General features: G+C 34.2%; 1 protein-coding gene across 1 annotated transcript in view; it reads left to right on the forward strand.

Annotated features, from left to right (window-relative positions):
- CFAP47 (cilia and flagella associated protein 47) overlaps window positions 1-15,629 on the forward strand; it is a gene marked incomplete at both ends in the record, with an annotated part of 360,013 nt that overhangs the window by 144,400 nt on the left and 199,984 nt on the right. Inside the window, 4 exons of the mRNA XM_082490749.1 lie at window positions 546-619; window positions 2,810-2,955; window positions 8,583-8,715; window positions 9,573-9,793. Of these exons, the coding sequence (XP_082346875.1) occupies window positions 546-619; window positions 2,810-2,955; window positions 8,583-8,715; window positions 9,573-9,793 (574 nt within the window). The remainder of the gene's footprint in view (window positions 1-545; window positions 620-2,809; window positions 2,956-8,582; window positions 8,716-9,572; window positions 9,794-15,629) is intronic.

The raw sequence follows: 15,629 nt of genomic DNA on the forward strand, positions 1-15,629 counted from the left end.
AGACCTAGAGAAAAAAAAATGGGGCTTAAAAAAACGTTTAGTATCTGAAGTGTGTTCTGTCAAGGGGCAAGGAAGAGCTTACTTTTGCAAGTCAGTTTCTGTAAGAAAAGCAGTGTAAACACACGTCCACAAGGTCTGTGAATGTAAGTCCTAGAGTAAGCACAATGCATCTGAACTGAATTTGGTTTGCAAATATTTAAGTGTATTTCTACATAGTGTTTTTTAGGGGAAAAATTGGAAAGACTGAAAGGAAGTTAAGTTTGTGTTTTTTTAACATGGAAATTTGCTTGTATGAGTACTGCAGAGATATTAGGTTAATTGAAGGGGGCATGTTCTGGCTCTGCTGTAAGTATGACTACCAACTTAAGTGGAAGAGGTGGTATTTAACATATTGGTAGGTAGATGGTTCCAAAATGTGTATGTGTGCGTTCTTGAAAACATTTGCTTTTCCAGTATTTATTCATAAAAAGGGAAAAGAGGCTATCTATTATTAATAGAAACGTTCAGCTTTAGTGTATTGCTTTCTTTTTTATTTTTCTTTTTAGTTCTGAAAATAACATATTAAATTGTAAAAATGGTGCACTGCCTGAAGATCCAAATGAAGAGAACTTAAATTGCTGTAAGTACCTCTGCACAATATCTCTTGTGTTACTACAGTAGAAATTAGAGTGTCTACATGAGAAAGATTTTGACATCTAAAGTAATTATTATTTATGGGTATGCTCAGTAACTTGTATTTATAGGATAGTTTGTCTTCTGATATATTTAATTTAGTGAAATGATCTCTACGGTTGCACTGTAGTCCTAATGATTTACCATTAAAAAAAAAAAAAAGTCTATTTTTCTTCCTTTAAGGGCCCATGGGTTGGCATCATGGAATTCTGATGTAGATCTTTTGCAGTTTGCTTAATTTATTTTTGAAAATACTTATCAACAGGGATTGTGCATTTCTTGCTCTTATTTCCTATGAAATGTCAGTCAACAGTTCTGACAAAATGTATAAATCTAGAACTACAGCCTTTTCTGAGACTGTTGAAAGTCCACTTGAACGAAATTTGTATGATGACTTATGAAATTAATTTTGTCCTCTTGGAAAATATTGTTGTGTTTCCATGAAGTCATATGGAAAGCAGATTTGTAATCTGAGTATTCTAGCCCTTCTAGATGTATTTATCATTTCATATTGTATTCTGAGATGTGGTTAACAATGAACTAATACATAGTTCATATGTTATGTACCTTATGTACCTTAAGTAACAAAGTGAGGTACAACTATTGTACCAATCTGTGAATAGCTTACAAAGGTTTTTATGGCTTCAATCAGATTGGAGCTACAGAGACATTTTTGGTGACATTTCTGGTCTCTGTAAACTAAGTTATGTTTTCATTTCTTGTAGAAATGCATTTCTGCTTTGGGAATAATTCCCCATCCTTCTCTCTATAACATGGTGAAGAAAACCTAACTAAGAGTGTTCCACACATGTTTTTACACTCTGACCTGAGAGAATATGTACTATTAACAGTCAAGAGTCCTAAGTGGAGAGTAATAGGAATTAAGGATTTTTTTTGTGTCTTGGGGCAGCCATAATAAAAAGGAAGAAATTTGTCAAAAAAAATCCCTGAATTTTTTAATAAACGTTACTTCTTTGGCAATTGTTTTAATTTCACAGAATCCAGAGAGAAAGTGAGGAGGGAGGGCTCTCACAAGAGCAATTCAGTCTGCTTCAAAGTTTGACATACTTTGAATGGGGAACACTTAAACAGGAGAGAAGTTTGGGAGTTAGTGCCTTATTTAGTCAAAAATTAGTTCCTGTTAGGGCTACCTTACCCTATTTGATGGAAGGGTAAAAATGGGGCTTGGGTCCTGTTGGTGGTTTTGGGGTGTTTTTTTTTGTCATTGTTTATGTAAGCTTTGGAAACATCAAACTCGTATCAAACAACTGTTGGTTGAAGTGTGACTACTGGGAAATTCCTGTATTGATTGGAAAAGAATGTGGACTATGGAGAGAAAAGGAGGGTAGTGGTTACACCTTTCTTCAGCTTGGCTCTCGGTGGTTTTGGGGAGTGAATCACTGTTATTTAATTGGCCAGAGTTTGGCATAGGTTTCTTATGTGATATTCACTCATTTGTGTTGCCTGCATTTTCCCTTATATTCTTAAGCCTTTTGAACTTCCTAGAAGGTTAGCCAGCCAAGGTTGAATGAAAGTCCAGTTCTAAAGTATTCTGCATTATCAAAATATGCTCAGCAGATGAAAAACACTCAGTGAGAAAGTAGTCAGACCCTGCTAGATTCAACCCTAAGATTCTTAGTGTCTTATGAAGAAAGCACTTTGTCAGCATAATGCTTTTGTGAAAGGATCGCAGAGAAAGCAAGCCTGCCAGTATTTAGTTTTTGTCCGTTCTTAAGGATTTCAGACTATAACGTAACATAGTTACTGCCATTGAGAGCAAGATTGTTTCTTTAAATAGTAGTGAACTGTACTCTTCTTTCTGGCAGGAAGGGTCATTTGCTTGTAGGCTGTACATCCTTAAAGATTTTTATTTGACGGTATGTACTGTCTGTTTTCCCCAGTTTTGTTTCAGCGAACAGAATAAGACCACAAGTAATTAGCAAAATGTATTTAAATACTACAGCATGCAATATTGCAGCACATTTTCACAAGTGTAACTGTAAATACCGATTAAAAGCGTGCCTTAAACACTGATTATTAACAGTATACAATATAGTTATGTTTAAAATCAGGCAGATACATTATTTTACAGCTCGTGCTGTTGTATGTAAACAACTATTTAAACTTATTTTAACAGCTGACCAATCCAGCCTCCTGCCTGAGTTCTTCAGTCCAATGGAAAAACTATTCTTGGAAGGGAGAGGTTCTGCAGGCTTAGATATTCACTTTCTTCCCTTTAATCTGGAAAAACGTTACTGCACTGTCATTCTGGTTAATGAACTGGTAAGAATAGAAAGTGTGTTCTGTGAGGGGTTTTCATGTGATAGCCTAGTCAGTTAAGAATCAGGATACGTTTACCAATTATGTGTGAAGAGGGTAAATGAATATACAGATTGGTTATGTACGTATTTTAAGGTAATGTTTTTGCATGCATATGCAATTATAAAGATGCGATCTATGTGTGAACTTTTGGAAATGAACATCTTTTGTCTTTCCTTTTGTTTGTTAAAATACAATATTCCTATAGTTCTTGGAGGAAAATGTTGCTTAAGAAGTTGGTCAGAGATTTACGTAAGATTACAGGCTTCAGCTAAGAAAGTTAAACTGAAATTTACTGCCCTTCTATTTCCATGAAATTAGAATTATATGAAATGCTGCAAGTTACTTTTCACTGTGAAATCATTACAAATACACGTAATACTGCAAGGAATGTTACTTTGGTGGCTTTTCTAGGCAACTCGACTTCAAAAGAAATACGGAATATAACTAATTTGTCGTGATGTGGGAGCAAGAATAATGCTTTTGGACGAGACATAGGCAGGCAAAGGATAAAGTCTTTACTGTACTGCACTTCTCTCTGTATTTTTTACTGTACCTAGGATATGCTGTCAAAGTAGAATAATAATTATTTTGCTTACTCTGTCTGTCTTATAAGTTTTCTGCCAAACCAAATTCCAGTCAGTTCTTGTTACCAATGCAGGTAAAACTTTTGAACAGATTGTACATGAATACTGACTCCATTGCCTTTCAGTTTCTCTTGACTCATGTAGCCTGGGCTTTGCCATACATACTTAATTGAAATTGATTTCATCAAATCACCAAGACCTAGTTTTGACCAACTTTCAGAGCTTAAAATTTGAACTCCAGCTTCTCTGATGTCCCTGTAATCCTTTACCTCAGTGCTCACAATCTTATTTCTGTGGCTTTAGACCATCTTTTCACCCCTTTAACCTCTCTGCTGAGTTTTGTCTCTAGCTGTCAATGTTTTTCAACACCCTGTTGTGTTTCTAATCTTCTTTTATGTGTGGTTGATCTCAAGGCTTGCATTCTGCTCGTTACTTTCATAATACTACCTGTGTGTTCCAGCTTTCCCTCTGTGCAATTGCATGCACCTGCCATTCTTTCTGCCACGTTTTCAAGATTTGTAACAATACATCCAAAACTAAATGACTTATTCTTTTTCTCTTGCACGTTCTCAGCTTCCATATTTTTCATTATGATAGAAGAAGAGACTCCTGGTAGTGTTTAATGTTTGTATGTTTGGTGTTTGTTTTTATTGTTTAACCAGTACTTTGGCTATGTCACCTGGCCAACTTGATTTTTTGCCTTGCTTTTAAAGGAAAATAAGACTAATGCAATGATGCCCAAGCCTGTCTATCTGACCCCATTCAATATTTGAAACCACTAGCCATTTTTTTTAAGAAAACAAGCCATATGGCTGGAAGTCTTCAAGAGTGTACAGTTCACTTAAGTTTCTTGAAAATTAGCAGAGAGATAGAAGAGGGTTAGTCTGTCAAAGCCTACAGTGAGACAACGAGTTCATGCCATAGCCTTACCTTATTGGCATTGCGGAATCACCCACAAAGAGACTGTATAAATGTCCCCATGTCAGAGGATAGCGATCTTTGTGGATGGTTCAATGGAAAATCAATCCAGTGCTCAGCGTCATTCAAAAAGAGAAATTACTGGGAAAGAAATAGACATCAAAATGTGAAACTTCAGTATACCTTTCTAAAGAGCGATGGTGTACACATCTTGAACATTGTGTGCAGTTCTAGTCACCCCAGCAAGCAATATAATAGGGATAGGGGAAAAAAGAGAAACAAGGATGATCAAAGGGATGTAATAGTTTCTTTATAGAGACAGATACTAAAAAAAATTAATTTCCTATAATTAAAAAAGAGACTGTTAAGGGACATGATGGGTACATAAGATTATGAATAGTTTGCAGAAAGTTATTAGAGCAACTGTGGCGGGATATACAAACTGAACCAAATGAAGTACTTTTTCATACACAATGTTTAACTTGCGTTACTCATAAATTCAAGATCATAAGATAAAGTGTCATAGACCACTTTGGATGCTAAAACTGTTAACTAGTTCAAAAGAAATTAGACAAACTCATGAAGTTTAGGTCCATCAGTTTTATTCAATGAAACATCTAGATGCAGTCTCTAGACAAGGAAGACCCTAACCTACTACTTTCTGGGAGCAGATCTGAGAAGGATCTTCTGTTACTTGCTATTGGCATTCTCCCTGTTTGTTTCTTTATTTGAAACAGAAGTATATACCCTGGCTGAGAAGAGGAGGCTCAGGCTACATTAAGTATAGAGCCTGAAAACTAAATAATTTAATGAAGACGAGGAAATGAAGCTATGCTAATGGGAGGAAACCAAATTGAAGAGCTATGGGACAGCTATACTTCAGGTGGAAAGGGAAAAGAACATTTCTGACAGCCCCACTGTTGGCTCCAGTGGTGATGAAGAAACACCTAAATTTAGACACCTAGCTACTAGTCACTGTTCTTAACAAAGAACTAGTTGACCTTATCATAATAGGAAGCGTTAATGCCTCAGAGAAGCCACTGTTATGCCCTGTATGGTAACTGTTTCTGAAATACCTGGTCCTTTCAGCTCAGATGAGTAGATGGGATGAATTTAAAGGCTGCTGAAAGTGCAAAATTTTTGATACGTAGCACCTCAGGTTAGAAAAATTAACTCCCATCCACATAATTGTATAATTTGTAAGAAAATATGGTAAACCTCCTAGGGAAAGGTGAAACTGCAAGATAGCTAGCATGATTTTAGAGCTGTACAGTAGTGGCACAGAAAGAAATTGGCTTGCTTAAAGATTGTGTATATGACTGTAGTGTTTCAATCATACCATTATCTAATTGACAAACAATTGTAGCTACGATTGCTGTATGATGATCAAATGGCTTCAAACAATGATGAGATTTGTATCATTCAAATATGGACTTGTGCTGCATAAAATCTAATAAATTATTTATTTTAACATCTATTTAATTTCTTCCTACCTACCTTTCCTACCCTTTTTGAAATGGATGAAAATAGTAATCAGAGTAAGACTGCTTCTTCATTACAATCAATGAAGAGGGTATTGAGATTTGAATCACTAGTTGGACTTGCATCTGACTAGGAATTCTATCTGTCATTGCTTCAACTATACATCTGTAATAAAGGCAAGAAGATACACTGATTCAAGTTTATTGGCCTACTCAAGTATGTTGCTTAAATTTTTTTAAAATAATCTGTATGTTAACTTTTCTAAGGTTTGAAGTGACAGCACAAGTTGTTTATAACATTTCTGAAGGATTTGTTTCAATATTCCTTTGTTTTTAAGAAAAATTGAAACTGTCATTCTTCAAATTTTTAGCATAGATCTTTTCAGATAAATTATATACTGATAACAACTGGATTGCTTTTTCTCAATATCTTTGTTTCTGGGAGCTAATTTAAATGTGAACAACCCATGAACAACCCATGATTTCAATTATAATAATTTATTAAATCATAGTTAAAGAGTGTCAGTCCAGACTTCACAGCTAAATGCCTACTATAAAATTAAATGGTTTGTTAAAAGAATACTTTACTATCGGTTGTTCTTAATTATTGACTTGTGTGGAGAATTGCAAATTTCTAGTAGCTATACGTTCTTTTGAAATACCAGTTGGCAATGGGATTAGATAAATAGTTAACAGTAGTTCAACAGCTATTGCATTAACTATTTTTGCTAACAGTAAACCCTACAAAATGTTGATGCTATCCTGTTTGCAGCTAATGGAAAAATGGAAATATGAAGCATTAAAACCATGGGGATACTACCTAAAATCTCAAAATTCTGTAAAATACCCGTTCTGTTCCAAAGCATCAGGAAAAGCCTCAGCAGAAAGAAAACAAGATTTGCATTCTGTGGAGATCAAAAAGCAAGAATTCTTCAAAGCAAAGAGGGAAATGGGCAAGTTTGTTCCTACCTATAAGCATATTTATGTCATCAATGACAAGAAAAGTAATTGATAGCAGAATGGCACCCTAGCAACCAGTACCTTCATGAAATTAGTTATATACGCTGTGAGCTTGTTAATGGCCCTTATGGAGCCAAAACGCTGTGTCAAACAGGAATAATTCCTGTTTAAATTGGTTCCCAGGAGTGGCTATTAGTTTGTGTGTGGGAAACCAATTTTGCTGTAGCTTTATTTAATCCTTCTCAAGGAAGATTTGTCTGAACTCTTGAATCAAGGAAGGGAAGAAAATGCCATCAAAGTTGAATAGCTTTTCTTCTGCTGGGTCAGAAACTGCAATGTTTTCAGCCTTAACATAAATATCTGATGAAATTATGAATAAAGGTAAAATGAAAAGCAGACTTGTCTTATGTTATTGACCAATATTAGAGGGAAAGCATTTCACTGGTTGGCAGATGGACTAAATTATATAAATAAATTATTTTCTTCATATCTGGAATGAAGAATAAAAGACAGAATATGCATTTTTAGGACACAGTTTTACAGAATGTGGTTTATGGAAATAAAGAGATGACCTGTGCAAATTATGTCAGTTGTTGCAGCAGTGTTTGATCCTTTACCTCGCAATCATGAATTGCATCATGCATCATGAATCATCAGCACAAGTCCATATTTGAATGATACAAAGCAGTTAAAGTTGTTGACTGAAGTTTGTGGTAAACAAAAAGAAGTTATCAAACCTATAGTAATGTATCTATTAAATCTTCTGCCTAATTCAGATAGATCTATAGGTACCTAATTTAGATATTTTTTAGTTTTGGGATCTGATTGTTCCTTTTTTGTTTGTTATGATTGTGGCCTTTATAATTTGGAGTACTTTAAGTTAGTTTGGTGTTGTTTTTTTTTTTTTTTTCCAAAAATACTTTTCTGTCTTTCATTTGCACCTTTTTTTTTGCTTCATCTGTGATTCAAAGTGTTATTTCTCTGCCAATTAATTTATCCTTTCCTCTACGAGGATTTAGTGTCTTCCTTTGTTCTAGGTCATGTTTATGTTTACTTTCAAGCTTCCATAGGTCTTCCATTATTTTTGATGAAATAATTAAGATTTCTTAACTTTATTTCTTCTTAATGGAGTATTTTTACATGATGTTAACCTGCCTTGAATTCTGCTCCTTTTTTCTTTCTAGAGAAATGTTACTGGCTCAAAATGACTGTAAACGTTGGGTTTTTTTTAATTTCATAACAGTGAAGAACAATGAATTAAGCTCATATATATGTTTAAATCATATGTGGCTATAACACAGAATTAGAATTCACTTTATTGTTGTATTTATGGGTCAGGTTATCCTAATTCAGTTCAATTATATCAGGAGTTGGAAAGGATTCAACCTGTTGAAAGTTCTTGACTTTTCAGATTTAATATTCTCAATTAAAGGTACTTTATTATCATAGCAGTGTTTGAAATGATCATTTTCTTTTATTAAAACATAGTTTTAGAATAGTGAGGCTCTTGAATATGTAAATTATTTCACAAGTCAGATCTTAATTATTACTAGGATATCTTTGGTTTTAGTTTTAGTAATTTTACCTTCTGCTCTGCGTGAGTTGCTTTCTGAATTGTGTGGATGTGTGTGTTCTTGTGTTTCAGATTGGAGAATTTGTATACCTGATAGAGGGAACAGGTGATATCCCTTTGCCTTCACGATTGCTTCCAATGGATAGTCCAAATGTTTTGCATGTTAGCAGTACATTAGAAGGTAAAGTGAATAAAAGAGAGAAGAGTAAACCAGAGCAAATCATTCTCTGTTGCAAATATTCTTCAGTTTCCATGCATTTTTATTAAAATTAATTAAATACATCTAGTAAAAGCAGTTGTTTATAGTGAAGTGTAAGAAAGCTATTACAGTGTAATTATCAGGTATTTCTTTTAATGTTGTCTAGTCCGTACTCTTCAGAACAGCAGCTGGTTGTTAGCTGTCTTCTTCAACTTTCTTGTATTGTTTTCAACAGTCTACATAAATATTTTTTCATAATTTCTCTTCTACTTTGGAGTATGGGTTTTAGCCAGATGAACCAGGAGAAGTCTTCCTTACCTAGAATTTTTCTAGTTTTAAAACATACAAGTTATGTATGCAGTGTTGTGGTTTTATGGGCAATCCAATACTTTTGTCTTGAAACAGCCAGTGACAAACCATTGTAAATCCTGTATCAGGAACAGTGTAGCTATTATTTGAATTAATTACTGGTGGGTTTTTTTACAGGGGATGCAACATCATCTAGAGGGTAAAAGAGTGGCTGTGTTGTATAGGTACCAGAAAGACATTTTTTTAAAACTTTCATTACCGTCATAATAGTAGTAACTCTAAAGTCTGGGTTTTTTTATTAACTATCAAAAGCAACTTCTGATTTTGATTTCAGTCTGTGTTAATTTTTATTTTCCCATTATTATTAAAAATAATTAAAAAAATTACTGGACTAAATAGCATGTACTGGACTAATAGCATGTAGCTGAACATCAAAGGAGTTTTGTATTCTGGCTTTTCTTTGGAGATTAGGGATTTTAAATATGCAGTTACACTAGCAGCTGACAAATGTGGGAGTTTTGTTTGTTTGTTTGTTTGGTTTTATTATTTAACAGGTGCAGTAGAGCCAGTTTTATATTTGAAGTGTGGTTTTGCTCAGATTCTTGAAGAAAAACTGAGGATTCCGTTGATCAATGAGTCAAGAGAGAGGGCTCTGGCCATTGCTGCGCAACAGCAGATGTCAACTATTGAATATGAAAGAAGAAAGATCACAGGGACTCTACAGAGCAGTAGTGTTCGGGTTGCAACTGCATTATTAGGGCTGTCCAGAGTAGAGGTGAGAAACACAGTAATCTGTTGCTGCAATACTTTAGTTGTTCTTGATTTATAGGACTGAATTTTTTAAGTTTCAAGAAGCTTTTGTCACACATTCTGTAATCTGACAGTTACTAATCCCAAATCCCCTCAAACAGTGCAATGTTTTGCATGTTCACTCTGAAGATGCTTCCTCAATCCATGCTATTAAGAAGTGCTTCCTCTAAAAAATCTTGGCTGCGGTTAAAAAGCGTTAATATTTTACTTCAGTTAGCTTCTGAAAAATACCCATTAGTTAAAAAGCTTTCATACTCGTAATAGATATCCGTATTAGTATCTTTCCTCATGCACATTTCTGTGAGAAATTAAAATTCTCAAATGGGATTTTTTTAAATAATAGACTTTGAGAATAAATCAAGGAGCAGGAAAGACTTTTTCTTATCTTGCAATTGATACAAAATAGTTTTGGGAAACCACAAATCTTCCTTATAAGCTATAGCTCCCTACTTATACATCTTTCCAACCTAGAGATATTTTCTCAAGATTTCAACATTTATAAACAAAAAATTCTCCCAAGGTAGCCCATTAAACATTCAGTTAGTTCTTTTGAATAAATTTATAATAGCAATATTGCCAAATAAGCAACCTTTTGTCTCATGTAGAATTCAAATGAAACCTTCTGTGGATGATAGCCACACTTTGGGTTTTACTTTCCCTTGTGAACTTGATGTTACCTGGCTTCAGACAGATTGCTGGGCAGCTGTGTATTATTCCAGTTTTCCAGTTAGACTGTTCCCTGAGTATGGTTCCCAGTGCTATGTGATTCCCAATACTAAGAGGGAGAGAATTTTCCATAGTTTCTTGATGTTGTTAAATTTATGCCCTTTGTTTACAGATAACTTCAAAGTAGTATAAAACTGATTAAATGAGGAAAAATGAAAAACTAGATTTAATTGTTTATATGTTTGTAGTGGGACAAGAATTGTAACCATTTTCCTATTGGATTATATCTGATCCACTGCTGTGGTAACATTTTACAAACTTTTCATAATTAAAATCCTTTAATACCATAGTCACCCAGCAAATACTTGATGAAAGACTTAACTGTTCTGGAGCTATGTATGTAATCAAGACAGAACATCATAGGAACACTCTTTGTACCACTAGGTATGCTAAGATCTAATATGAGTTCTGAAATTACTTGTATTGTAGAAGACTGGAGGACAATTAGATTATTTATAAAATACGTACTGACACATAATAACACTGAATAAATTATCATGTGAGAAGTAAAACTAATATGCAGAAAGAAGTATTTTGCTCCATGTACAGAAAGTCTTATAATTGCTTACAAGGAATAAAATGGAGAAGTTCTGCTATATACTCATGTAGAAAAGACTTTACACATTAAAAATATCTCAAAGCAGTAATCCTCTATGCAAATTGAATTCTGAAAACTGTTTCTAATCGTTTTGTTGTCAGAAATTCGTACTGTCTGTGTGTATAAAAGTGGCAGTATAGAAATTCTGTTGGCATTTATTGAAGAAACTTTTTTTGGGGGGAGGGCTGGTGTTCTGCAATTAAATTTGGAGCTGAAGTGTGGGTTTAGGTTCATTGTCTAAATTGCACCACCCCTATGCCCCAAAAAAAGATTCCATCCACTGCTCCTGTGGTTTGCTGACTTATTTAGATTCATGAAATCCTTTGGAACATATGTTGTATGTTAGAGAGAAATCTAGAATCTCTGGAAATCTGTTAGTCTTATTTATTTCCTTTCCACCTTTCTGCTCACTTCCTACAGGATAGACAGAAGGGAAAATGCCCTTATGTTATTACTACTTGGTCCATTTTTTGCCTGTAAAATTGAAGAATAACTAACTAAACAATTGCATGCTTTCCATTCTTATTAAACTGTACATTTTACTTGTGTTCACTTAAATCACATAGAAAATAGTTCTAAAGGTGGGTTATATTTTTGATGTTGAACTGGATATGCATATTCATTAACTTGTGCTGTATGTTTTTACTTGACCCATCTAAATACATGGTTGAAAGTCCTAGCAATTTTTGTACTGTGTTTTTACTGCTTCTTTTCCTTGCTGTAAGAAAAAAAAAAAAGATCTATTTTGATTGTTTTTAATGATTAGAGTTACTAAGAAAATAATGACTTTTTTATCTCTTTCCCATAAAAGCTGTTATGTTGATCAGAACCTATTTATCCTGCTGGGGTTTTGTACTAAATGGTGTTACTATTGGGCCAATATTAGTTAATGTGCAATCAGAGTACAGAAGTGACAGTCAACAAGTCTGAGGAGCTTGGAAACCGATATTCAATGGACGGGAGCAGGAGTATTAGCTAAATCTGTATTTGTATCTTTTACTTGATAAATTACATTAAAATAATCTAGTTGAACAGTTCTGCTAGAATTAGCATAGAACGGCTCTGTTAAATTAGAATTTTAATAGTTTTTTTTACAATCTTGGGCACTGAAGGACTTACTAGCAGCAAAGTTAGGTAGTTAACTTGCCTTTCTCCTTCCCTGTCCCCCAAAAGTAAGCTCTACTGCCAACACAATCCAAACTGTTAAAGGATTTTTTTTTTTGGTGCTTAAACTTTCCTATAATTAAAAAAAATAAACAAATTTGAAACCAAGTAGTATCAAAATTTAATAAAGCAGTTAGAGAAGTTAAGTCATGAAGAGATAGGAAGCAAAGTTGCTAAAGCAATAGGAACACAAAGATGCAGTTTTCAATATTTAAAGGAAAATGAGAGATTAAAATCAGCAGCCTTATGCTGTTTAATTCTATTAGTATACACCCTATAAATATATACAAGGCATAAACCCCATGGAAACTAATAATCTGGTTGCATACCTATTTCTGTCTGTGATTTTTTTAGTTGTTTTAAATGAAAAATGTTAGGAAAGTTCCAAATTCTATTTTTAAGTATACAATTCTGTTAATTTCTTATCTCCTCACTATTTCATTGATTTGATTTCTCCTAAAACATTTTTAGGTTTTAGTAAAGGGAATATAGGTTGGAACTCTCTGCCACTGTTGAGGATGGGACTGGCATTATTGTAAATAATTAGAAATTGCCTGTGTTAATGCTGAATAAGAGAAAGCTGTAGGTGGGAAGTCTAGGTGGACATAGATAACAAGAGAAGAAAAAAATGATATCTGGAAAGAAAGGGGAGAGAATGTGGAACGAGACCATAACTTGTTCAGATTGAAGTTGCTAATGGTGGTAAATAGAGGGAAGTGAATGAAAGAAGCAGATAAGAGAATAACTAGAATTCATTCGCTTGTATATGTGGGGAGAAGGATGTTGCAGTCAGTGAAGCGAAATTCAAAATAACATGCCTCAGTTTTCCTTTATTCTAGAGTCTACCTAAAGAGGCACAAATTGTACCCAGTGTCTAGATACAGGGGTCTTTCTTCATAGTCAGACATGCCAGAAGTCTCCTTGTATAATTAGGCATTATGATAGGAAAGGAAGAGAAATTCTGTTCTACAAGAATCCCCGAATACCAAAGTGCAAAATGAACTTGCACTTCCCAGTGTGTCCAGACGTTTCCTCATAGTTAAGCTGTAAAAAGTATTTACTTGGACTCCATTTTGCCTCCCTTCGAATGCATGGCTCATCGGAGGGCAGCCACCAGATCTCTTTGTCATATTAAAGCTGTTAGGACATTGTGCATTTTCTTTCTATCCTGCTGTCCGTATGGCTAAGCAACATTGGGTATTTTTATCTTAGTACATCGTGGTGGTGAGTTTTCATTTTGATCAATGGAAAATAAGCAGAGACCTTGTGCACTTAAAGCTGTGGCGTTCGCTGCTTGGCTGATGTAACAGAATCTCATCCTGCATCTGTCCAGCTCTGGTCTTCAACGTTTGTGCTCTTCATAGTGCCTCAGGATTCAATAAGGATTTTGTCATCTTCCATGTGATGATAGAAAAGTTGTAAGCTCAGTTTGAACAGTTTGCTTTTTGAAATATAGGAGTGTGGGGGGAGTTGCGAAGGAATCGTGGTGTCCTTGAAGAGAGAAGATACTGTAATTAACAAGTTACATTGAATGGGAATGAACTTTTCACAAAAGGATTTGTGGTCAGATTTCAATTTGTTGAAGTTATAACTGGGGCCAATGTCTAAGTAATACATCACATCTTTTGATATAGGATTAAGGGAGATGGCAAACATGATTGATCGCAGGGATTCTGAGAGACTGAGTTCATAAAATTATTTTATTAATGAGGAATGGTTTTAGAAGTTAATTCCTGGAAGGAAGAAATGGGGCTAAATTAGGATTTGGAAAACAGTAATATGCAAGGATGGAGTAACGTGTAGTAGCGTCTGCCATCCTATATACATAGAAAGTGCAGATGGTAAATCTAAGAAAATACCTTGGAAAATCAGTCTTTGAAAAACATCAAGTTTCATTCTGATGCTTTATATACTCTCCAATCCTTTTTCAACAAATTATTCTAAAAAAGAAATTAATCCTGGGAACTGAATGCAAATACTTTTCTTAACTGGTAATAACACTTCCACACTTGGAATATCATGAACCGTTATGTTGATGAAGTACGTGTTGGAATCTGTCTTATTGTAGCACAGCAGCCTTAGATCTGCAATTGAGAATGAGAGTTAAAAAAATATTAAATTCCATTTAACTCTCACTGCCCTGAAAAATGCAAAAAAGAAGGAGAAGAGCTGCAAAATTTATCTGAATTGTGTTGGACATTTTCTCTCTTCTTGGAAATACTACCCTTTGGCAAGAGGGTTTAGTCTTGCGTGTGTTGCAGGATTTTCTTCTCCCCTTTCAAAAAGATTTAGGTCTCTCATTAAAAAATATTTTCATCCTTTGCTCTTTTACAAGGTACCAGGAAATATTTGAAATGTTCGTAGACTACGTAATACTAACCAGTTGTCTTTTTTCCTAATGTATCTTTAAAAATGAGATAGCATGAACAAGGTTCTTAAAATAAAGTACTTCAGTGATTTTTTTAAAGCATAAGATATGTCTTCAAGATAATTGTAATTTAAATGTGTTCAGTGCTCCACCAAAGATCCTTACCATCATTTTGTCAGTTAAGACTTCCCAAAACTTTTTAATCATGTTGTGTTTTTATTTCAGTGTTGGAAAATAAACTAATTACCAAAATCAGGTGTAGGTATAAATTTATATTTGAATACACAGAAGGTCAAAGTCAAATTTTAACTGGTAAATATACGTAATTCTTTTGGTTTGGAACGTCTCATTATAAGTGAGAATGACATATCTTTTTCTCACTGCAATATCGTCTGTTGTTTAGTCCTATCAGAGAGAAATGGAACTTGTTATTAGTATAGCAACTGAATTATTAGCACCTATTTATCTTTTTAATTTATTTTGTGTGTGAGAGACAGTACTATCAGTGAACTTCCAGTCTTGCATGATAGAAATTAATAAATAGTGAGTTCAGGTTTTCAACTCACATAACGATTGATCTTATCCCTTCTGTAAATTATATTTGCACCATACAAGTGGTGCAAAGACAGTGAAAAAGGAACTATGTTAACATTTTTTTTTTATGAGTATTCTTTTCAGTCAGATACATCTGTCCAGTTGTACTTCATGTAGCAGGAATCTTGAATAGTAATCCTTTTCTATATTTTTTGTGTCAAAAATATATATGAGCAACTAAAGCTTAACAGGTTCCTAAATTCGGTATGTACTTTGGTTTAACATCGTATTGACACCTTGGATGGACAGATTAATGGTCAAAACAAAGCAATAGAAGAGTGTAGGTCTGCTTTTTAAAACTGGCAAAGGAATGTGACTTTTGTATTAAAACAGGAAATAAAAAAGACAAAC

Source organism: Vanellus vanellus (assembly GCF_965231255.1).
Source record: "Vanellus vanellus genome assembly, chromosome: 1".
NCBI classification, from domain to species: domain Eukaryota; kingdom Metazoa; phylum Chordata; class Aves; order Charadriiformes; family Charadriidae; genus Vanellus; species Vanellus vanellus.